Source organism: Sturnira hondurensis, unplaced genomic scaffold (assembly GCF_014824575.4).
Source record: "Sturnira hondurensis isolate 20B ecotype Veracruz unplaced genomic scaffold, ASM1482457v3 Scaffold0022766, whole genome shotgun sequence".
NCBI lineage: Eukaryota > Metazoa > Chordata > Mammalia > Chiroptera > Phyllostomidae > Sturnira > Sturnira hondurensis.
The window spans coordinates 377,346-402,038 of NW_028095397.1; the positions used below are offsets into that span (position 1 = coordinate 377,346).

At 52.9% G+C, this 24,693-nt stretch overlaps 1 protein-coding gene across 1 annotated transcript; it reads right to left on the reverse strand.

The window, feature by feature from the left end:
- Nucleotides 1–3,145: 3,145 nt before the first annotated feature.
- ARSJ (arylsulfatase family member J) lies at nt 3,146–24,087 on the reverse strand. The gene is made up of 2 exons (XM_037036307.1): nt 22,738–24,087; nt 3,146–7,498 (listed from the first exon to the last, which is right to left on the reverse strand). The coding sequence occupies exons 1-2, from the start codon at nt 23,037–23,039 to the stop codon at nt 6,100–6,102; spliced, it is 1,701 nt and encodes a 566-aa protein (XP_036892202.1). The 5' UTR covers nt 23,040–24,087; the 3' UTR covers nt 3,146–6,099.
- Between the last annotated feature and the right edge of the window lie 606 nt (nt 24,088–24,693).

The following is a 24,693-nucleotide window of genomic DNA, read 5'->3' on the forward strand; positions in this document are numbered from 1 at the left end:
AGCATTTGCCAGCACCCTTTGTGTACCTATATATCACAAACTCTTATGTATACACGTGTGTGTGTATGTTGTAAAAGAGTTTGCCGATATTTACAGATCGATACAGGATGCCAGCAGCTGTCAGGACACTGAAATGATTACGTTTCATGACAGAATGGTCACCGTTGGAGACAGTGTCACGTTTCCCGAGTGACAGAGGCGAAGATGGAGCTAGAAGCTTTGAGACACTGCGGAACAAGAGGGGACGCAGAAACACGTCCCGTCGGGGCCACTTTCAGTGCTGGCCTTGTAAACCGCACTGCGGTCCCCGTGCCTTCTCAGAGGCGCAGGTCTGTGCGAGTCAGCTCCGAGCCCTGGGGTCCCTGCTGTGCAGGAGGTGCCTGAGAGGGCACGGGGGGCGGGGGGGGCAGGCTCTGGCTTCACTCCCTGGGGGGTGCTCTAACTTCTCTTCGGTGTGGGTGAACTTTGCCATCTTTTGGCAACTACTTCTCTCCTAGTCACACCTGCCATGATTAAATGAGGCCACACCCTGTAAAAATAGGGGCTTTTTAAAAAACGTGGCTTGCATTCGCTGTACAGAGAGAAAAATAATGTAAACATGCATTATGTATGCATTTGACTGACGGATGAAGCAAAGGTTTTGATTCTTATTTTCTTCATGGTTTGTGGTGATGAAAGCCCGGATTCAAAATATTAATACAGCTACAGAGCCACTGCTCAAGGTGATATGTGCCTTTTTATGACATCTGTTTCCGTGACAGAGGCTGGTGCCACTTAGAAGGTGTTCTTTTCACGCTACTGAAGCCCGGGGAGAAAGCTTTCCCTGAAGGGCCCACCCTCCCTGTAGCCTGCGTTCTTTCCGGCTGCCTGTGCGCCCTCTGGTGGCTGACGGTAGGGGGGCGACTCGGCCTTGACTTCCCCTTGCCTGCCTGGGGCCCTCGGTACTGGACACAGAGACGCCAGGCCTGAGGGACTGAACGCTCCCTTCTCGGTCCCCGCTCCCGGCCGGACGTAGCCACGGTGGGGGATTCCCCCATCAGAGCAAACTGCGGGAGACATGGACGTGCCAGATCTTTCTTCAGGAATCCTTGGGGTGCATTTGTTCTGCTTTAAGGAGTGAAGCAGTGGAATTGGAGCGGCTTTGGCACGGCACTGCTTCTGAGTGTGTGCGGGGCACTGCACGGGGCGTGCACCACTTTCCCACTCGTGCCCTCCAGGAAGGGCAGCTCCTGCTGTTCTGTGCCCGTCTCTCAACGCGGCCGGGCCAAGGCTGCTCGCGTTGGGGGGCATGTCCCGAGCCCCTGAGTGTGTGCAGGGAAGTTAGATGTATAGCAGAAATCAGTGTGGGTGTTGATGCTGTGACCCCCGCCTCCTCGGGGCCACAGACTCGTCATTCCAGTCAGGGCACCTGACCACAGAGAAGCACGTGTTAGGGACAGAAGGGGCTCTGGGCTGATGAGCTGCACCCTGGCTCCGTGGAAAGGAGCCTCTGGGGGGGGGGGGGCGGCTCTGGTGATGACATGGAAATAGTTTCAGATACTAAATGGAACCAGGCGTCTTTCTAACTTGAGTGATAGAACAGTTCTTCCTCGGAGTTGCTCGGATTTAGGACACCGGTGGAAAGCATTCCCTGCCGTTCAGAACTGGTGAGGCTGGAGGACCTGTGATTCTGGCGGTGTTGCGTCCAGAGAGATCAAGTCCTACTGGAAAAAAATGGTGTTGGGATTTTTATTTTGAAAACCAAATTTCACTTTCATTTGATTTGCGAGCTAGATGCTGCCCCCTAGTAATTCTCCGCTGAAAAATTTCTATAGAGTGAACACGCCAGCATCCTGATGCCTTTTGTTCTCTTGCTGGTTTTCATTTGTCGGGATTCATTTTATCCCCAACCGCCTCAGCCGGTTGACAAAGACTGTCACAGGACTGCGGCAGGCTTGAGGAGGGAGGCTCAGACCAGAGATGCGAACGGAAGGACGGGAAACACAGCCACATCCCCTGACTCCTAGGGACGTCCAGTGTCCTGAGCTCAGCCGCTGTCCCGCCATCACGTGAGGCCACGGGCTTCACAGAGAGGTGAAGGGCTTCACTGAGGCCGGGGTCACATCTGTCGGGAAGAGGAGTCCTGCTCCGCCACCCTGGGCAGCTCTGTGATACAGCGCCCACGGGTGTGGGGCGCAGTCCGCGGGCCTCATTACCCCACAACAACAATCACAGTGGCGCATTTGCCTTATATTTCCTCTTCACAGCTTGCTGCAAAATTGTTCACAAGTCCAGCGTTCCTCTCCTTTCTGAAAACTCTCACTGACTGTGTTCTGTAATATTCAAAGTAGTGTTAGAATAATCGTTTTGCTCTGTTAGGTAATACAGTAAAATCCATTTTCCGTTCAGCATGGTTTTTGCTCGGCATGGCTGTAACATATTGTTTGTTCATTTAAATACGCATTACAGTTGTTTTTCTATGTGCTGGAAATTTCTGTATTTCGCATCATTGCTACTATTATGAGGAAAGGTATAAGCATGGTTAGTTCTATTTTCAGCAGTGAAATCCCTATACAGGAAATGGGAAGTAGAGACACAAGAAAATGTAGGTGAACACAAGGACATACGTGATTATTTTACTTATTCATTCAGAAAATAAATATTGGATGCTGATGACAATGAGCTGGGCATAGTTTTACATACTGTTTGTTAACAGACGTCTAAACAGAGCAGAGTAAGTCACTTTTCTAAAAAGCACCTGGTGGGAGGAGACAAGCGACATGGAAGTAGAACACGGAACGCTGTATCTCACTACGGAGGGAGACCAAGCAGGGAAGAGGGGGGAGGGGGGTGGTCCTGTGGTTTATGGCTGTGTCTCCCCGGAGAATGCAGCCACCTGAGGGGGCCCTGGCCCATGTTCTGCCACCACCCCCACCGGGCGCCGTTCCTGGTGGATCGTCATAGACGGGGCATGGATGGACACACTGACTGAGCGCTGACTGAGCGCCCCCTTAGCCTGGGCTGCTGGTCCTCAGTGGTCGAGTCTGGTAGTTACAGCTGCCCGACGTGGCCACTGCATGGCCTGCGTTTTGTCCCCCAGTGTGTCCCAAGCACCCACAACACCGTAGTAGCATTTAATAACTGTTTGTTGAATGAATTCACAGTAATTCGCAAGGGGAAACAATGAAGTCATTCATTTATGACCTAAGAGTTTTGCTTGCTACTTCGGGTAAGCTAGGCTGTTCCTGCCAACAACACGTATTCTGATCGCTACCAACACGCTCACGATCTGTGTGCTCGGGAATCCTGTGCAAAGAATGCGGAAGGCCTAGATCCCGGTGCCAGGCTCACGTACCCGGACACCAAGGGCAGAACTGTGTCAGCTGTGTGCTCGTTCAGCTGTCGGCGGGAGGTGTGTCCTTCATACTTCAGATTTTTAAAAAAGGCCCGGCCCCCGAGGCCGTGACAGTCGCTCCGTGTTTGGAGAGTGAGGAAAGAGTGCGTAAGAACAGGTGGGCCGAGCTCTGGGGTGGGCCCGGCAGGCTGCTGTGGCCGCGCTCACGGCCTCGGGGCACCAAGAGTTCTGGCTGGTTTTCATTTGATAACACGCGTGTTCTTTCTCCTCCAGGACATGGAACCGTGTTTACAGATTATTTTCTGGCCAAGCCACTGTGATGCTGTTTCAGCTGTGGGGTTTCTTCTGTTCCCACTAGAGGGTCAGGGACGTAGGAGCGACGTTTCCACAGAAAAGCGCCCCGGGTGGCTCTGGACACGCAGCTGAGGACCGCCGTCCAGAGGGGGACCCCTGTGAACTGGAGCCCGATCTTGACAGTGATCACCGATTAGGGCGTTTTCCTCCCAGACCCCTTGTGACACCCAGTGACGGAAACGTTTTTGTTCACGGTTTACACACGATGACTATAGTAGATTTTCCCCGCTGCGGGGCAAGGCCAGATTCCCCTTAAGTCCCTGCCTGCCCAGTGCACACACAGGTGGCCACTGCTCTTCAAACAACGAATGACATTCGACTCCAGGTAGAAAAGTGTGAGTCCCTTTATTTTCATTGGCAGAGTTACAGCCACTGATGGAGAACGTAAAATCATACCATGTTACAGCAGACCCCCGGGTTCACACGTGAGTTAATTTTCATCGTCCTAATTTGCCTCTTTGCTCCTTTTTTTGTCTTGCTAGGGATTTCTAGACGGTTTTGTATTTAACTAGCAACTTTCAAAGTCTGTTTTACATTCTGCCTAGTCCTGTGCAAAGTGCTATAGACAAGGGTTTTAGGCTGAAATAAAGTAGGGAGACAATAAAAAGTTCCCTCTATTAGAGATTTGAAGGGAAAACCAGGATTTTAAAATCATAAGGAAACCTGCATTAAAGCCACCTCTTCCACTTTGTTTAACTCAACATTTCCTCAACATTTCCTCAGAACTCTTTCGTAATGCAACAGCTTGGACGGTAAGACACCCTTTATGGTGAGTCCCCCACTATTTCCTGTGCCGTGGTTCAGGACAGAGAGCACCGACAACCTGCCTTTGGTTGTTCAGATGCACTTAACCCTACAGTTGGCAACAGACAATCTCAGGAAAGCATACTGAATCCTACATGGTGAGATGGAAATATATATTGCAAAAGAAGTATTTAAAGTGGAGATTTTAATCATTTGGTTCATTTGGTTCAAAGTAACTCAGTAACGGGTACGGACCCTCCCGTTGGTCTGTGTAAACTGTGGGGGGGCGCCCTGGGTGGTCTGGTCTCTGTGTGTCTGACGTTGGCACCAGCCCACCCCGTGCACCTCAGCCGCCGGCACTTCAGCGTCACACGTGTAGCTCTCGTGATCTTTCCGGTGGCCTGTGTGTCAGGAGAGGGTCCTTCAGAGGAGACTGCAGGGCTGCAGGAGCCACGCCACGCTGCCCACCCTTCACCACAGACCTCGCTGCTCAGACCCTCCTCCTGGAGTTTGCGGTGCCAGTCACACTGGACCTGAACTAGTCCAGTTGTCTCCCTCCCGTGTCCCTGTGTGTAAGGGCAAGGTCGTCATACACGTTTTATTAGCGAGAACATTTTTCTCCATTCAGTAGCCAGGAGGAAATACCTACTTGTAAAAGTCCATGTTACTCTGTTGTTAGCAAATCAACCTCAGTTGCCTACTTGTACAGACTTTTATTTGTTAAGATGAATAATATATTATCTTGACGATAGATCAGAAAAGCCCCAGTGAATTTGATGGTGCCATAAAATAAATCATCTTGGTAATTAAGATACATAAATAAGATGTTTATGGTAGAAACAATAAAGGTGTCTCTCAACACTGTTCAGACTTCCTCAGTGATTTGAATGGAATACATTCAAACTAATGACTGAACAACAATAATTACCATTTTTTCTGCACAATTTTTCTATATTCTATGAACTCACACAGTGTAACAGTCATTTACAGTACCACAGTGCTTGGTGATCGTGAAGATACGAAATGAACTTCTAATGGTTTGCAGGAAATAAAAATAATTAAAGTCACTTGTATGGAATTTTATAAAAACAGAATAATCAGTGTATTTTCTGTAAAATGAAGTATGTGGTTTGTGCCGAATCGTCCTCGAGGAAGGTGTTCAGCAAACGATGACATTTGCGCTTTGGCTGCGTGGGAGACTTTCTCACGGGCTGTCCCCGTCCGCGTGACGGGCAGGCCGCTCGCAGGAGAGAGTCTGCAGCACCCGGAGAGGAGCGGACACGGAGAGGAGAGTAGTCAGCACCCAAAATTCACTGGGAACGTGTGGTTCTTGAGGCTTGAAGGTGAATCTGCCTGTGACTGTCCTCAAGGGCCGTTTCATTCAGGCTGCCCCACCGCGGCTGCCCAGTGAGCGTGGCCACTGCGGGCAGGTGAGGGGCCCTGGGAGCTCTGTCCCTGCTGACCAAGTTCAACCCCCCGAGGTTGAACCCCGTGGTGTCTGCTATGAAGGGGCGCAGGAAGCAGACCTCCCTGGAGGGCGGCTCCGAGAACAGAGGGCTCCCAGGTGGCGGCAGGTGGCCCGCGTGAGCAGTGGCCGTGGGCGTGTGGGTAGCAAGCAGGTAGCCGACTGCGGACTGGTCACGTGGAGCAGCAGCCGGACGCTGGCCTCACCCCCGGGGAGCCCCTCGACCACACTGGGGGCCCGCGCGTGCGTCCTGTGGCCTGCTCTTCATCTTCCTTTTCTTCTGCTTCCCCTTGGCCTTGTGTGCTCGGGGCTTCTTTCTCTCGCTTCCCTCTTTGTACCAGGGCCCCCAGACTCCCCCACGGAGCTGAGGGTTGCTCCGGGGGTCTCCAGGCGGGTACCTGACGGGCACTGCGGTCTTGTTGAAGCGGGACAGCCGGCGCAGCAGCTGCCTGACGACGCCGGGGTACCTGCCGGAGAGATCCACTCTCTCGTAGGGGTCGGCCGTGATGTTGAAGAGCCACACGCTCTGGCCAGTGGGCAAGGTGACCCGTTCGTTGTGCCAGCGGTTGGGGCCCAGGTTGCTGAAGGCCTGAGGGGGCACCCAGTCGCTGTAGCCGGGGTTCCCGGTGAGCAGCTTCCAGTGTCGCACCCTGATGGCCGACTGGATGGCCGTGTCCCAGATCCCGTAGCCCGCCGCCCGGGAGCCGTGCCTCGCCTTGGTGTAGATGGGGTCGATGTTGTGCAGAATGTCCTCCCGGGGCGAACGCAGGCCTTCGCTGAGGGTCTCCCAGATGTCGTAGCCGTCCAGGTGCACGTCCTCGTCAATCTGTCCCTCGGCCAGCGCGATCAGCGTGGGGTACCAGTCGGTGATGTGCACGAGCTCCTTGCACACTGTGCCCCGGTTCTTCAGAAGGGGGCTGTGCACGAAGCCCACGGCGCGGATGCCCCCTTCCCAGTAGGTCCCTTTGCTGCCCCTGAGGGGCCAGTTGTTCCCTCCGGCCGTGGGCTGGCCGCCGTTGTCCGAGGAGTAGATGAGGATGCTGTTGTTATAGAAGCCGTGTGCCTTCAGAGCCAAGGTCACGTTGCGGACCGCCTCGTCCAGGCAGGAGAGCATGGCGGCGTACCTGCGTCTGTTCAGGTTCGCGATGGACCTGTAGCGCTCCAGGTACCTGCTGGGGGCTTGCAGTGGGGAGTGGACAGCCTGGTAGGCGAGGTACAGAAACAGCGGCTTCCGGGGGTCCCGGGAAGCCAGGATTTGCTGCGCCCTCTGCGTGTACATGTGTGTGGAGTACACGCCCCTGTCGTGGCCCCAGGCCGCACGGTCGTTTTCATACAGGTCGTAGCCGCACACCCCGGGGCCGTCGCATTTGTAGTGGGTGTAGTAGTCTCCGCTTCCCAGGAGGGAGCCGAAGAAGGTGTCGAAGCCCCGACGGGTGGGCAGGCACTCTCTCCGGTAAAACCCCAGGTGCCACTTGCCCACCATGTGTGTGGAGTAGCCCAGCTCCTTCAGCTTCTGGGGCAGGGTGGCGCTGTCCAGGGGCAGGCAGCTGGGCTGCGCGGGCCGGATGACGGAGTGCTGCAGTCCCGTGTGGATCTGGTACCTCGGCAGGAGAGCAGAGAGCGGTCAGTGCCGGAAGGGGGCGCCCGCCACACCGCCGCGGCCCTCCCGCAGCCACGTGTCCGGGCGGAAACTCCACCCCGAACAGCGCCCGGCCAGTCCCTGCTGTTAACCGGGTCCGACCCGACCCGCGTCGTGGTTCACGTCTGCGACGCACCTGACGTCAGCAGCACTTCGGAAGCTAAGATTTCTCTGCCGACTCACAGCATTTTTAAGTTCTTGTAACATAACTTACTGGAATAATCTCGAGTGTTTTAGGTAATTATATGACACAGAAAACGAACATGATAAAGGAAAGCATATAAATTTCAGAGTATTGGTTTTTAAAGTTCTTATTACTGTTCATCTAAGGAATCACGTTAGCTCCTAAAATATTTCCTGAAATTTATTTCAAGCTAATTCTGAAGTTCTAAAACACATGCCAAAATTATACAGAAATCTCCTGTTTGACTGTCAAAAATATTATAATTAGTCCTCAGCCTGCTAGATCTGTCGAGAGAAAGAAGGTTTCTGACTCACATCACTGTTGAAACACCACTTTAACTTTGTAGATTTTCAGCCACACTTGACAGCTGGTATTGTATTAGTTTCAGGCGCGTAGTGTCGGAAACGACGTTAGAGGAAATATTGTGCCGTGGAAAGGTTACATTTTCCCCAAAACAGCAGGCAGTGAGTTCTTCCATGTTTCCCACAGTGTCTACTTAAAAAAATTACACTCACGAAATAGTTTAAGAAAGTTGGTAACACTTTCTGCACATTAAAATTAAGTGAGCGTGGATTTCTGGGTTGCTCTTCTCCCAGGGGTATTTTGCCGTGGGTTTGTTTCCCCACAGAATGGCTATCACGGAAGTGTATGACTTTTCAGGATGGGCCAGGACGTGCCTAGTTAGCTCATGACATTTTAAAAGCTGCTGATTCTGTGGTTATTACGGAAGTTCAGAAAGATGTTTTCACTAGAAAATACAGAAATACTGAGAAAACGAAGGTTATAGACAGTGCCAGAGTAAATGTGAAAATATTATTGGAATCAAATTCCACAGAGCAATACACGATTAAAAAATTCTTTCCCAGACGGATGTAACCCAAAGGGCCGGTGTGTCACAGATGGCTCGGGTGAGCAGCTCAGCTCATTTTTAAACGTCCCGCTGATGGCGCGGCAGCTGTGAGCCCCTTCCAGCCGTGCTTCCGGGGAGGCCGAGGGGGGTGTTCGGGGCACCTGCCCTGCTGGCCAGTGGGCCACCAACGCCCAGTTATCACAGGCAGGGGGATGTGACAGATCCCCACAGAAGTGAGCTCGGTCACAATCCCTTTTAGCACCCAGTCAGGAGGTGTCGTTACTGTTACTATGTTTCGTCCCGGTCAGGATCCAAAACATTCACGGGGAAAACCACTGGCTTTTCACAGGTACCTGACAAATTGGTAACACCTGTGGGTGCAAACACCGCGAAAGTTCAAGGGCGCAGCTGTGCCGGAAGAATGGTCGGCTCTGTGTTTCTGTCTCCTCCTGAGCAGAATGGCTGCCCTTTGGAAAGTTCAGAACCAACAGTGGGAAGGTTTGGCAGTTGCTCCTGACAGAAGAGAGATTTTTAGGGCAGCTTCTGCTTAACTGAGTTCAAGCCTCTTTGGCTAAATGAGAGGGAGTTTGGGGCGGAATTTGGGGTCTGGGTTAAGGGTATGGTTCTGGGGTCAGGCAGGCCTGGGTGTGACTTTGTGCTGTGCCTAACTCCTCTGACCCTCAGTGTCCCCATCCGTAATGACACACAGCGGGTGCTTGTGACTCCGGACAAACACTCGGCGTGTGGTAGGGAGGGACATTCAGTAACTGGCAGCTTTCCCCGCCGTGGTCCTAGAACCCGGAATCACGCCGTTCCTGTGCTCGGTTCAAGTTTGGTGATTAGAGGCTTTTCTCGTACGTGTTACCGATCTGGTCCTCATGACAAGGCGAGAAATGGGTTCTTCGTGCTCCCATCATGGACCGAGTAGGGAGGTATGGAGAGGTCCCGAGGCCCCACCTGCCTGCCGACATCAACGGGTACTTGCTGAGTGAAATAATGAACGTGTGTGCGAGGCTGCACAGAGTGAGACAGAGGGGAAAAAGATACATGCCAAGTCTTTACGGAGGATTATTTCCAAGGAGAGAGCAATGCTGAGGAAAAGCTTTCATTTTCTGTTGTATAAAGCTACATAAAAATGAAATGTAGAGGAATACGTCTCAAAGAATTAGCTTCTGCTACTCAGATTAATTACCAATATGGGACCAATTTTACCAAGCCAGTTAATTAATTAAAAAAGACATCCAAGTGCCACATTCATGGGAACACCCATTTGGTCCCATCAAGAGTGTTGCTCCTGGTGCGGATGTCTGCCTCAGAGGCCATGCTGGACCGTGGGAAAGCGGATGGAATGCGCAAGTAATTCTGCAGTTGTCCCTGAAAAGCCATTGTCCTCACGGTCGCCCTGCACATCTATCGACAAGGTGCTAACAGTGACACCGTCTAGGCCTTGCTGCACCACCGTGCTGGCCCCAGTGTAGACATGGCTGTCCCTCGGCCCCTCTGGCTTCGGGGACACGACTGGGACTTGGCCAGCACCTCTGTGTCTCTTCACGTCCAGCTGTACAGAACGTGTGGCCTCCTCTGTGGCACTTTCCTCTGGCTAGAAGTGAAGAGACAGTGATGACCCGAGGCCCTCTCTGTCCTTCCTGCTCGACTTCCATCCTGGAGGAGGAAGGCCCGTGGGTGAAGCTAGGGAAGGCGCACACTAGGTCTGCCCTTCTGAGGACACTCCGTGTCTGGCGCAGAGGCAGACGGGACTGCGTGCACAGCCCGGTGCTGGTGGTCCTTCCTCTGGCTCCCCGGGCGAGGGTCCTTCTCCTTCTCTGTGGCCTCCTCAGGATGCCCCGTGGGCGGGCGCGATAGCATGGTGGCACTGAGTACCAGGAAGTGAGGCGTGAAGAGGTCTTCGCCGGCCTCTGCTCCGTCGCCCACCCCAAGCCCCCCACGAGGGACAGGGAGCTGCCATCCCAGGTGGCAGCCCGCAGGAAAGAATGCAGCAGCGTGGGGTCGGCTGTCTTCCCGGCCCTCTTGACTTCTCTCGGGATTAGTCAGACACCGTGAGAGCCACCACGCTGGGGACATGAGCCACCACTCTGCCCCTGGACATGCACTGCAGTGTGCTGTGTCCCTGTTGAAATCTGGCACTTGGACACAGTGTGGACCTCACAGGCTCTCCCCTGCCCGACTGACTGACCTCTGCACTCCACCGGGACTTAGCTCCAAAGAGCTGGCAGCTTGTCACACTGGGCAGTGTGCCAGCAGCCAGACCCTAAGTCATTATTTTTTCTTACGCCAGGTTTCCAGTCTAATTTGTGATTCAAAGCCTAGAAGGTGCTTGATTTTGTCACGCACCGTGTTAATTGCTCCTCCCTGTGAATTTTGGTAAATAGGTGTCTGCACCACGTGTCAAGGTGCTGAGGGGGCAGCACTAACTCAGAGCAAAGCCTTCTGAAGCGTGACGGGACAACTGGCCCTCCGGGAGCGCTGCTTGCTTACCCAGTGGCTCGTCCAGGTTTACTCACCATGCGGCCCGACTTCTTGCTTTATTTTAAAGGGCTGTCTTTTCCAAAAACGTTGCTGAAACCCAAATCTAGTACCCTGGTAACTTCCCCCAATGCGGGCAGGCCAGAAGACAGTTGGGCGTGGTTCTTCTCAGCGAATTTAAGGTTGATGGTAACCACCTCTGATCCTGTAAAGGACCTGCTCAGTAGCCTCCATCCCCTACTCAAGTACAGTATTGTTTTTTTAAATCGGGGCACCGTAATCGGTTAACTGGTCTTGCTTCTATAATTCAGGCTTTTCTCTTTTTGACGTTGAGGCCACACATCACAGTATTCTGATACCTGTGATTTTTAGGAGTCATCAATGGCTGCATTACATTTTTTCACGTTTGTGCTAATGTTCAAAATATGGCCTGTAACTCACCGCACTGCGGCCTCTCCATCCTGCTCGCGGTTCCTCAGGCCTCCTACCCCAGGTCCCCGGAGCTTCCGTGGAGGGTGGAGCAGGTGAGGTTGTGCTGACAGCAGTCACTAGAGGGCGACAGAGGGCTGGGAAATGGGTGGGAGACGCCCCTGTGGACTGGCCCTCGTGGGAGAGGCCTGTTCCTTACACTCCTCTGAAATTCCAGCTTGGATTCGGCTCAGGAAGGAAGCAGGCAGGATCTCGGTGGTCCGCATCAGCCCTCAGGGGCAGGGCCGCACCGTTAGGGGGGTGCCTGTGCCAGAAACGGCCTTGACACTGGGACTTGGTGTGCACTGACGTCTGGATTCAAAGCTAAGAATCAGCCGTAACAGCTGCAACTTATCGAGTGTCCACTATGTGTCCAGCAATAAAGTAACAGTCTCTCTCCTCGGAACAACGTTCTCTGCTACTTTGGCAAGTGACAGTTTAACAGGCTTGTTGGAGACAGAGTTCGGCTGAGCTGCACGTTCTGTCCCATTTAGTCCCTGGGACTCTGGGGACAGGGTGGGGCCAGCGCTTGTGACACTGGGCTTCGAAGGCCAGCCTTCTCTCCTGGAACTCAGGGAGCTTGGACACAGCTTATGTGTCTCTTTTCTGGTAATCACATGTCATCAACCCTTCATAGTTCAGAGTTCATATGCTTTCTAAGGAGGACATAAACCAAGCACATTCCGTTAGCGTCTTCTGTTACCATTAAAGTTGCGAGGCGAGTGTCTGTCTTCTAAATGTGTCGCTTCTATTTGGTTCTGTGGGTTCAGTGCAGACCCTGGTGCAGTGAAAGGGCCGGGTAATGATTTGAATTTTGAACAGCACCCGGGCCCCAGGTGTTAGCCACATAGATGTAGCCCCAGATTGACTTAGTGAAAATGCATACTAATTAATTAAGGGGGAAAATAGAGCTAAAAACATTTTCAATTTTAGTAACTGTAGGAATCTGACCAAGATGGAGGCATAGGTTGAAACAGCACAACTAAAAGAAGGATAACAACCAATTTAAAAACAAAAAGAACAATCAACTGCCAGAAATTCAAACTGCATGGGAGTCTAACAAGCAAGGAGTTAAAGAAACAGTCATCCAGACTGGTAGGAGGGGTGGTGACGGGCAGCTGGGTGGACAGAGAGGACCCGCACGGCAAGGTGGTGGACCAGTAGGTGCCGCATTTGCGTGATCATAAGCCTGGAAGAACAACTGGAGTGAGACAGACCGTGGAGCCCAGGGTTGCAGTGCAGGAAACTGAAGACTCAAAATCTCTGCCTGTAAAAATCTGGGGGGGTTGTGGCAGTGGGAGAAACTCCCAGCCTCACAGGAGAGTCTGTGGGAGAGACCCACGGGGCCCTGGGACATACACAAACCCACCCACCTGAGAGCTGGCATCTGAAAGGGCACAGTCCACTTGTGGGAAGTGAGGGAAGGTGGGGCCAGAGCAGAGCCAGCAAGCAGCACCGCTCCCTCTCTGACCCCTCCCCCCAGGCAGCACCACAACGCGGCAAGGAGGGTTGCCCCGCCCTGGCAAGTACCTAAGGTTCTGCCCCTTCCAGCATGACAGGTTCGCCTAGATAAAGAAATATGGCCCGAATGAGAGAGCAGATCGAAACTCCAGAATAAGAACTTAGCAAAGAGGAGGGAGACAACCTATCAGAGGCAGAGTTCAAAACACTGGTGATCAGGACGCTCAGAGAAATGACTGAGCTCAGTTGCAAAATGGAGGAAGAAATGAAGGCCACACAAAGTGAAATGAAGCAAAATGTGAAGGGAAGAAAACTGGGACTCAAACTAATGATTTGAAGCAAAAGGAAGAAATAAACATCCAACCAGAACAGAATGAATAAACAAGAATGAAAAAAAACTAGAGTCTTAGGGACCTCAGGGACAACTTTAAACATCCCAACATCCGAATCATAGGGGTGCCAGAAGGAGAAGAGGAAGAGCAAGAAATTGAAAATGTATTTGAACAAATAATGAACGAGAACTTCCCCATTCTGGTGAAAGAAATGGACTTCCAAGAAGTCCAGGAAGCCCAAAAAGTCCCAATGAAATTGGACCCAAGGAGGAACACACCAAGGCACATCATAATTAAGTTACCCAAGATTAAAGATAAGGAGAGAATCTTAAAAGCAGCAAGAGGAGACAGTTACTTACAGAGGAGTTCCCATCAGACTGTCAGCTGCCCCTTCCAGCATGACATGTCTTTTGATTTCTCAAAAGACACCTTGCAGGCAAGAAGGGCCTGGGAAGAAGTATTCCAAGTCATGAAAGGTGAAGACCTACATACACCCAAGATTGCTCTATCCAGCAAAGGTGTCATTTAGGATGGAAGGGCAGATAAAGTGCTTCTCAGATAAGGTCAAGTTAAAGGGATTGACCTAAGCCCTTTTTATATAAAATGTTAAAGGGATTTACCTAAGAAATACAAAATCAAAAGCTATGAACAGTGAAATGACAACAAACTCACTACTATCAACAACTGAACCTAAAAACAAAAGCTAAGCAAACAACTAGAATAGGAAGAGAATCACAGAAATGGGCATCACACGGAGGGTCATCAGTGGGGAGGGGGGTCATGGGGGAAAAGGTACAGGGAATAAGAAGCACAAATGATAAGTACATGTTCAATGGGCAGGGGGAGGTTAAGAATAGTACAGGAAATGGAGAAGCCAAAGAGCTTACATGCATGACCCATGGACATGAACTAAATGGGGGGAATTAGGTGATGGGGTTCAGGGAGGAATGGGGCTAAAGGGGAAAATTGGGATAACTGTAATAGCATAATCAATAAAATATACTTAAAAACTTTAGTAACTGTAAAACCCCAAATGGGTTCAGAAGTGGCATACAAAAGGATTTTCAGCCCTGGCTGGTGTAGCTCAGTGGATTGAGCGCGGGCCTGTGAACCAGAGGATCACAGTTCAATTCCCAGTTAGGGCACATGCCTGGGTTGCAGGCCAGTTCCCAGCAGGGGATGCAGTTCCCAGCAAGGGGTGCACGAGAGGCAACCATACATTGATATTTCTTTCCCTCCCTCCTTCCCTTCCCCTCTAAAGATAAATAAATAAAATCTTAAAAAAAAAAGGATTTTCACAGTGTGGAATGTTAATACAGGGAAGTGAAGATAAAGTGTCTGGAGAAAAGATTCAGAAACTAGCAGGAGCAATAAGGTCAGTGATGTCACAAATGCAGGACCTACGTGTGAAGAAACTGCCTCAAGACGCATGAGTCAGAGAGGCGTGTTTCGAGGGTACGGGAAGCCCTCCAGCAGGCGCTGAGTAAGCGCTGTGGCTCTTGCTGGCTTCACCGCTCTGGACTTGAATGGCTTTCTCAGCAAAGCTGCAACTGAACACGTCACCACTGAAGGCGGCCAGAAGGGAGGCCCACGGTTTCCCAGGGCCAGCAGCCCCTTAGAATTCCAATGAGGCCCATCCCACGCCTCCCCACGCAACAGTGGTCTCTCCCCACTTCCCAGCACGTAAGACGTCGTCCTTAGGATTAATACTTTTCCTTGCAGTTAAGACATGATGTTTCCATAGTAGCATCTTTTGATCTTAAAAAATACAATTTGGACGGAGTATGAAGTAGGACACGATTTTAGGTTTATGAAACATAAATCCACAATTCATATTATTTGCGTATGGTTTCATCCATTATGAGGATATGGAATTTCAGGGCTTGTCAAAGAAAATGAATGAAATGGTTATTTCAAATTCTGCCTTAAACAAAATACCTAGGAAGCTCTGCGTTTCAAACAAAGACTGAAATGCCTTCCGTCACCCCATTTCGAGTAGGGGTCGAGCTGCTGTGAGCCCCACACCCGTCTCCCAAGGACAGAGATCCTACCCTTCCGCAGGCCTGTCTGGGGCCCCGGTTTTGCTGGGGGGTGGGGCTCGGGCTCACAGCAGCTGTGCCGGGCAGCGGTCCACCCATGGTCCCCTGGCTGAAAATAGCGCTGGGCCTTCTACATTTGCGTTGTTTCTAAAATGCCACGAGCGTTCCCCCGAGGGCTGGAGAGCCAGGCGCTGGCCTCTCAGAAACCAGTCGTCTGCTGTAACGCTGCCTAGGTGCCTCTTGTGTGCGCTGACCTGCCCCTCCACGCAAAGCCTTGCTCCTTCCCATCCTCTTCGCAGAGTCTCAGCTGTTTCTTTAACACACGAGAGCACGCCGCCTCTGTTTCCGAGTCTACGCCAGGCGGGCGAGGCGAATTACCGGAGAGACCCGAGGAAAGGGAGGTCAAGGTACGCTGACGTGGGCAGCACACGGGGGGTGGGGCAGAGCAGGGGCTGAGAGACAGACACCCGCCCCGTCAGGGACACGGCAGCTCCGCTCGGCCCTGGGGCAGGTGTGGCCCAGGCCCCTCGCCTCTCCCAGGTGTGCACCAATGCCCATGTAAATGAGAGGGCAGGTGACTGTCACTCACATCAACTAGACCAGCTTCTTTTGGGTCTAATCCACACGAACTTGTGCCAGTCTTCGAGCTGATTTTCCAAAGTCACAGTAAGGCTCGGAAAACCCTCCCATTCCTCCTAAACGTCTAACAATAACACTTGCATTTTTCTAAGTGTTTATGTACTAACTAAATATTTGTGGATGCAATAAGTGAATCGGTAGTAACTGACATTTACTGAGTGCAACCTGGGCAACACCACTGAGAGCCAGGCCTCGGATGCGGACGGGAGGCAGTGTGCCGGCCTGGAGGCTCACTGTGTGTGGCCAGGTGTGGGTGCGCAGGCCTGGGATGGGACAGTCCGCCCTGTTCCTGTGACAGTGGCAGAGAGACCGCCGTGGCTGTCAGGGTTTCGACACTAGGTGATTTTTAATCGATACCTTCGCATCTAAAAGCTGTGCTTCGTGAACTCCAGGGAAAGGCATGCACCCCCTGACTGTGGAGCGCCCTGCAGTCCACAGAACAGACCCACGTAGTGCCTCTTGTCCTGGCCCATGCCGTCCCCAGAGCCCCTGACTGTGTGCCCTGCCACACACCGTGCAGCCGCAGGAGTCAGTGACAGGCAGTCAGGAGGCCTGTCTCCAGAAAGAGGCTGTCGTTGCCATCTCCTAGGGGACCATTTGGGAAAACCCCACTGTGCCCCTCAGCCCATTTAGTTGAGCCTTTGCCACGAGTCCCACCTTCCTGACCCCCGTCCCTCAGATTCGGACCTGTCTCTGTCCTGCCCCACTCTGACTCAGCCCTGCTCCCCCACAACCCCCTTGCTGTTGCCAGAGAGCTTCCTGCCAGGAAAGTCTGTTGTTGGCAACATCCAGAGGACCCGTGTCTTTCCTGGACATTCCCTCCCCATTCCCGCTCCGGCTGATGGCTGGCCACCTGCACCCTGTCTGCCCAGTGCTGGTCTGCTGCCCCCCGGCCACAGAGCAGGGACACTCCTCTTGGCTCCTCACTGGCACTTCCAGACAAGGAGGCCCTGTCCCTTCCTCCCAGCTGCACTGTTGGCGTCCTTCACCTGCCGCCACCTGCCGCCACCTGCCACAGACGGTGCCAGGTGGCTCACGGACCTCGCTGCACGGCTTCTCTCTGTCCCGAGGGACGGGATCTGCCAGAGATGGCTGCTCCTCTCACCAGGGCACCTCGGCTGCCATTTCCAAATCTGCACCTGCCTATACACTTCTGAGCCCCGGGGTCCACGTCTTCACGACCACCGTCTGTCTGTTTCAGCATCCAAGGCCATTGTTGCGTCCTCACTTCAGCCCCATCCAGACAGTGGTCCCCTGGACTCTGGCCCTTTCTAGAGGACACAGACCCTTTGGTCCCTTTTCCTGGCCAAAACTAGAGTCCGTGACCCCCTCTGTTCATTTGGCAAACCCCAAAGCTGGCGCCGTCCACCTCTTCAGTGGGCGTCCTCTGCACACACACCTGAACCCAGTGTGAGAAAAATGAATACAATGACCCTGAACTTGGGGCCACGGGTGGCGGGGGCCTGGCACCGCTGCCCAGTGTTTCCGCAGAAGTGCCAGCCTGCCACGCTGCCCGCTGTTCTCGAGCAGGACTTCCCCTCGCTGCCCTCAAAGCTCGCATCCTCATTCTCAGCCAGTGACCTCACTCACTGTTTCCCTGAGAAAGTAGGGTCATTCAGGAGAGATCGGCCTCACATCTCCCGTATCTTTCGACCTGTGTTCCCTGTAGGTCCATGCCTCCCCTTCTCTCAAGGCACTTCTGAAGGTGAGCAAGGGAACAGCTCACTTTCCAGGCATCAGTGAAGAGACCGTGGTATCAGCACAGCAGCAGACAGAGGGGGAGACCAGTGGAACAGCACGGAGCCAGGCACAGACCCTGCACGCACACTCGCCACACACGCGAGGAAGGTCGTACTCAGGGAAGTGGAGGAAGTACGCCTCTTTCACCAATAGTGGGGGGTCAAATGGACGTACACATGGGAAAACACAGGCTTGAACTCCGACTTATACCACACTGGAACTTAATCCAGATGAATTATAGGTGGAAATATAAAACTGAAATGATGCAACTTTTAGAAAAAAAGACCATTGTCATGAACTTGGTTTCATCAGAGATATTTTAAATAGGACATAAAGGGAGAAAGGCTATAAATAAAACTGCAAGAAAATGAAAACCTTCTGGCCATCAGGAAAGACTGGTAAGAGAGTGGAAAAGCCAGCTCAGACAGGGGGAGGCGCTGCGGAGCCCGCGTCCGGTGAAGGAGCGGACCCTGTGCACGCTGACCACGGGCCGGCGAGGAGCAGTGTCGCCGGGCACACAGGAACAAAAGACTAAATTCTGTAGCACACCGAAACACACATTTTGTGCCAATCCGACGAAAATGGGTACAATAAAAAAACTTCAAAATCAGATTCAGTTTTCCTGATAACTAAATGAGTATAAAAGGGTAACAAAGGAGAAATACAATTCGGAAATACATACACCAAAAGGTTACCCTAGCGAATTCTGTCAAAAAATAGGGATAAGTTTGAGTCATTCACTCCCAGCAGCTCTTGCTGTGTTGGCTGCGGTCATTTTTGTATTTGACTCAAGGGTGTCCAAATTTTGATGTCTCTAGACCATGCTGGAAGAATTGCCTTGGGCCACACATTGAGTGCACAAACATGAACAAAAACTGATGAGCAGAAAAAGTTTTCAAGTAAATTTACAGTTTTGTGTGGAGCCACACTCACAGCCATCCTGGACCACACAGGCCCGAGGACTGTGGGCTGGACACCCCGGGGGGGAAAAGAGGTCGGTGCCCCGAACGAAGTAATCAGGCTCTGCGCGTCTTAAACATTCTTGAGGCATGCTGGCTGACAACCGCGGACCTGGGGGGAGAACAGACGCCTCGTAAAGGGGCCTTTCCAAATAATCCACACGAGCAGGAAAAGACGCTCACATCCCTTAGTCGCTAGGGAAGTGCAGTGTTAAACCACAGGGCACACCAGCGCACAGCCAGAATGACGAAGTGCAAGCGACATGGCCAAGGCTGGCAGGTGTGCCGCTGACGGGACTCTCACGTGTGCTGGTGACAGTGTGGGCAGCTGGGCCACCTTCAGTGACCAACGGCCTTGTCTACAAAGACTGCACACGTATACCCCTGTCACCCAGCAACCCACTTCCTGACAGATAGTCAAGGAAGCGCACACACATGTTCATCCAAACACAAGTGTAAGCATGTTTGGGGTCACACTGTTTGTCGGGGCCCAGCACTGGAAACAGTCCACACCAGCCAGCAGGAGACGGCACACACAAGCCATAGTGTGTCAGTACCAAGCCACACCGTTCGGAAGTGAAAGTGAGGTGTGTCTACAGGCAACAACGCGGAGACAGTTTACAAACACAATGTTGAGAGAGAGAAGCCAGACCTGAGAGCACCTTCTCTATAATTTCACTGATGCAAAGTTCAGCCACCAGCAAAATTAATCCAAGGTGTCAGGAGTTGGGAGACGCAGGAGTTGCTTTAAGACTAAATGAATTTATAGCATGTCCTATTGTAAATACACATTATTTGGGTCACCTTTGCTTTTGTTAAAAGCGATCACCATGGTATTTCAAGTGGGAAAGCTAATAACGAAATAGTTAAAACAAAACTATTGCCCAAGATATACATTCAGTTCAGATTGCCAATCTTCTCTGCTAAAATGTCTGCATTAAATGTGTCTAAATTTTGCAAAACTTAAAATTCTCTTTTGAAGCCTTTGCTACTTTTTTACAGTTTTTCAGATGAAGACACGAGATAAATCCAGCACAAGCCGCCGCTTTCTCCGTCAGCCCAACTTAGGTTATGAGGGTGCTGTTTCTCAAAGCCGGGCATGGGGAACCCCTGCTTCGCCACCTCCCTTGGAATCTGCTGCCACATCCGTATAAACGGGTGACAACAGCGGTGCCTCACGTTGTTCTGAAGACGCAATGACACCCAACGCATCATCCATGGACACAGGAACTGCTCAGTAGGTGCTACCACCTAACACAAATGATCTCCGTTTGGATTCATGGTGTTGTTAGAATAACCTGATACGCTTGTTAAATGACCGACGATTTCCAGGCCCAGCCCCAGAGCCTGCAAGTGGCATCACGGCTGGGCCCGGAAATCTGGTTTGTAACTAGCATCCTGGCTGATGCGTTTTGTACACGTGCAGGTGAGAACCACTGTGCGGAGATTGGGGTGCCCTTGTGTGCCCTTGAGGCCCCACAGAGGGATGGGCTCACGACGAGGGCTTGTGTCAGACAGGCTGACGACCTCAGTGTTGCCGGGCGAGCGTCACTTGGGTCCTGGGACTTGCTTTCGGTCTGCGCAGCAAGAGGGGCGGGTCTTCATGTGGACCCCAGCGAGACACGAAGGGGGGGTTGTTTCGTTAACGGTATCAAAAGCGGCTCACCTTCAACCTTTCACACCCTTTCTTTGAGTCATCTCCTATTTCATGTGATCTAGTTTTTCCTTTAAAATAATCTAGCCCGTTTAGGTTTTCATGGCTGCTGATCCTTCTTCTTCTTTTTTTAATGTTCCAAAATACACAGACACGTCCCCATGGAGAGGACAAGTGAGGGCGTTCTCTGGGCTCTGCATCACCAATGCTGTGCGAGGCCCAGCACTGGGTTCCGGAACCACTCCCTTTCCCACGTGTCTGTTCCATCCTTTATAGGGAAGTCCAGCAGTTTGTCAAGTGCAAGGTCTGTCCACTTCAGACAGAAACCCCAGTCACCCCCGGGCGCACTGTTTGCTGCGCTGTGAAGCGACTTCAGTGGGACGCGTCTCACCAGGAGAGGCTCGGCTACACTGAAAAGACGGGCGAGTCAACCTCCGACCTCAGAGGAGCACCAGGAATTTTTTCTAGCTGCTTTTCTGTTCCATGTAAACTTTAGGAAAAAAACCTAGGGAGTGGGCTGGGCAGATAGTCCGTTTAGTTTTTCCCATGAAATAAAAGACATCGTTTTCATTTTCCCCAGTAACTATTGATTTGGATATTTTGGTAGAACAATATAGTATGGTAGAACATTGATTTGTCTCGATTAATGTTTTGATTAGATCGCTATCAACTTCAACTGGTTTGCCCCACCGTGGAGCGTCCTTGACCAGTAAGAAATCTCCAGCACGAAACTTCACAAACCACATCTGACACGTTCAATGAGTCCCAGTACCCTCTCCACAGACCTTTTTTTGCGTTTCAGTTGTGTTTTTAGCTTACTTGATGTAATAAGGCATACTATGCCGAGAATGTTGTGTATCTTCTTCCATCTTCAGTATTAAAACGGCTGCACAAAAATTCACCCATTTTGGTAAGTTTTTTTTAAATGCATGTGGTGTGGCAGTGGTCACAGTACAATCTCAACATTTCTTTGAATGAAGTTAAAGACAACTTACAACTCACAGAGCCAGCTTACAGGAACACCGAACGAACTTTCTGGCCAACCCAATAGTTTGTCAGTGCAGGATAACAGTGGGAACTAAGTTTTGAGTGGTAAAAAGCCAGAAAGATAAATTCTCAGCATTCAGTCACATATTGTTCAGGCACCGTTGGCTGTCTGAGTAAATGTAAATTCTGTGGTTAGCCGAAGAGGTTCAGTGAGTCTTCACGACAGATGTATTTCATAAGCCAGATGTGACTGGCTGGTATTCGACAAGAGAACTTGACCTCCAGGTCGCCAGGGGGACTCGCCACTTGCTCGCCAACAATCTGCTTCTTTAAAAACTTCCAATGTCGCTGACCCTCTGGCACAGTTAACCTTTAACATGAGTCTGTAGTGCAGTGGGACTTCTTCCTCTTGCTCCAGAGAGGAAGGGTGTTGTTTTTCTTTCTTTTCTGGCAGTAATGCTGAATCCTGGCCATTGGCTGAGCAGTGGAAACCACGCTGTGAAGCAGGAGTGTCTGCGAGACAGGGACGCCTACCAAACGGTCTTTATTTTTCCAGTGGGCACTGGCTGCTCTTGTGGGGCCCAGTCCCAAGAACAACTTCACTGAAACCGACGTCCCAAGACACGCGGGAGCCTGGAGTCCTTCCTCCGCCCTGTCTAGTGGCGGCCTGACCCCTGGCCCCGGGCCTCAGGGTGCCTCTGCTCCACATCACTTAGGACGATAGCAAAACTTTTCTTAAGCGTCCTAGTAATCTTACTTTTCTTGGAGTTAGTTACTCAGAAAACCCCCAGGCACAAGAGGAGCAGAGAAAACCCACAGGAAGCTGGACTCCCATTGAGCCGTTACAGCGAATTTCCTTGCATTTTGAGAACTGCTTTGGTCATTGACCGTGGCCTTCGTTAGATTCCCAGAAGAGATGTCCTATCAAAGGCCGATCAGAGTTTGCCGGGCCTTCCGTTCCTCGGTCCCCTCCCTCTGTGATGGCCTGTGGCTTTGATCATTCAGTTCTAGACACCAAGAATCACAGAAAAATGTTGGTCTGCCTTTCCTGCCACTGATGGTGACTATGAATTCCAGTGTGACATGGGACACTCAGTCTGAGCCTGTCAAGCCAAACTGGACCTGGGAAAGGAGACCACTTCAGGGCAGCCAGGTGGGTGGGTGGGAGGGTGAGAGCAGGCGCTGGACTAGGGCCTGGGTAGGCAGGGTCGCCGGCCCACCCTGACACAACACCGCACTCACTCACCCATTTCTGCGTTCCTTGGTCCATTCATTCACACGTGCATTCATTTGCATTCATTCGGTTGTTCCCCACATTCTGCTACTCCCCTAAGTCAGGAGCCAGATCTTAGTCAAGGCTTAAGGTTTCTCTAAGGAGTAAACACAGGAGGCAACAGCACTTACTTCCCGGTGATAAGCTGACTCCTGGACGGTGTGCAGATAGGCTGGACGTAGTAGTTCTCCAGCTTCACCCCTTCAGCAGCGAGCCTGTCCAGAGTGGGGGTCCGGATCTCCGAGCCGTGGTAGCCTACATCCCTAAACCCCTGGTCATCAGCAAGGATGAAGATGAGATGCGGCTGGGAGCTGATGGAGGGGCTGGGCTGTGGTCTGTGTTCAGCTTCCTGGTTCTCCTCTCGGCTTTGGGCCCAGCACAGGTAGCCACAGAGGAGGAGGCTGAGGACCCAGAGGCCTGCCAGAGCTCGCATGGCCTGTGCCCTTCAGCCCCTGGCCACACGCAGACCCCTGGGGCCATGCGCTCCGGTCCCTGCCGGGCCACTGCGTCCCCAGGCACACATGCACGCAGGAGGGGGAGGCCCGCACTGCTCTGCGGCGACCACGTCTAGCGACCTAGATCTCCTATCAGTGGTGGCTTCTCAGGATGGGGGACAGGGGAGCCACCCTCTCCATCACCTGTCCATCTGCCCCCTGGAGTGGGCAGCCTCCTCGCCGTCTGTCACCCTCGCTGCCCAGAAGTCTTCAGGAAAAACAGCCAGGAAGGGGCGGAGCATCACCCTGGGCGGTTCTGCGTGCCTGAGCCCTGGACCTGGGGCGAGGCTCCTGGGGCGTGTGGACAAAGGGATCCCCCACCTGGAGAGGCGGCACCTGGCTCTTTCCCGGCAGGTGAGGTGCTGCCCGCGTGCCTGCACTCACACCAGTCGCTCCAGTGTCCAGCGTTCCTTCTCTGGGTCCCTCCAACACCGGCCCATCTCCTGCCCTGCGCGGTGCTGGGCGCAGCGCGAAGACGGTTTCCTGACGGCCCGCAGGGCGGACCCCGTCTGTCCCAGTGAAGGCGCTGCCGGGCGGATCCTCGCAGCACCCTGGGTTCTGGTCCCGCGGAGCCCTGAGCCTAGACTGTGGCCGCGCGCGATCGGTCTGCTCCGGGCTGGGTCTCCTCCACCCCCACTCAGTGAATGAATCACCGTCGGCGCCGCTGCTCCAGCTGCGGGTGGGGGGAGCCTGGGCGCTCCTGCCACTTCCTCCCCACGGGAGGAGGGGGCGGGCGCTTGGGCGCTGTCCGGGCTCTTGGAGGGAAGGGCCTGGCGTCCGAGGCCCAGCTCCTGCGGGGACAGAGAAAAAGTCAGAGAAACCAGGGCTCCCGTGTCCTCTCCGGTTTCCTTGATTCTTCCGCTCCCCCCACCCCTCCTTGTAACAGTTTTGGGCGGGATTCCGCGTCCTGGGCGGTGGGCAGCCCCACTCCTTCCTAGTGGTGGCTCCCCACCTGCTGGGATGCCCAGTGCCCTCCCCCACACTCCCCCACTCCCGCGTCAGAGCCCGCCTGCGGGGAGCGGGAGCGAAGCGGCCTGCGCAGGCAGCCTGCGGGCCTGGAGTCGCTGGGGAAGGACTTCGTGCCTCTGCGCGGGGCTATCAGCAGCAGCCCGGAGCCCCGTTTTCTTTCTGCAAACTTCCTCGGCAGTTACTCACTGAAGACCTACTGTGGGTCTGCACCTGAGATGCCACATTCTCCCAATTGCCTGAGTGTAAATCTGAGTTTCATGGAGCCATTCAGTTTTAATCCTTTCCTGTTGCTGAAGTTTCCAGTGAGTTTCCAGGCAGAACATTGGCGAACGGGAAGCTCCCCGCTGCCCATCCCCCCCCCCNCAAACCCCCCCCCCCCCCCCCCCCCCGCCCGCTCCAGCGCTTGCAGAGAGCTCAGCGGGCTGACTCTGCTCAGGGGCCAGCGGAGGGCCCCTCCTCCCTGGAGCCTCATCAGGCAGCCTCTGGAGACTGATTGGAACCCTGATCGTGGGGACTCTCCGAGTCAAGGCAGCAGACGTGTTGTGTGCGGACTGAGTGCCGGGCGAGTGGAAGTGCTGGCTGGCCCCGCGCCCACTTCGCGGACACAGATGCTCAGCTGGGTCG

What these genes read in the sequence shown, in the direction of transcription:
- ARSJ (XM_037036307.1), bottom strand. Translation starts at nt 23,039, where the DNA reads ATGCGAGCTCTGGCAGGCCTCTGGGTCCTCAGCCTCCTCCTCTGTGGC. An exon ending in AGTCAGCTTATCACCGGGAA is followed by an intron (nt 7,499 to 22,737) that starts GTAAGTGCTGTT and finishes TCTCCTGCCGAG; the next exon opens with GTACCAGATCCACACGGGAC.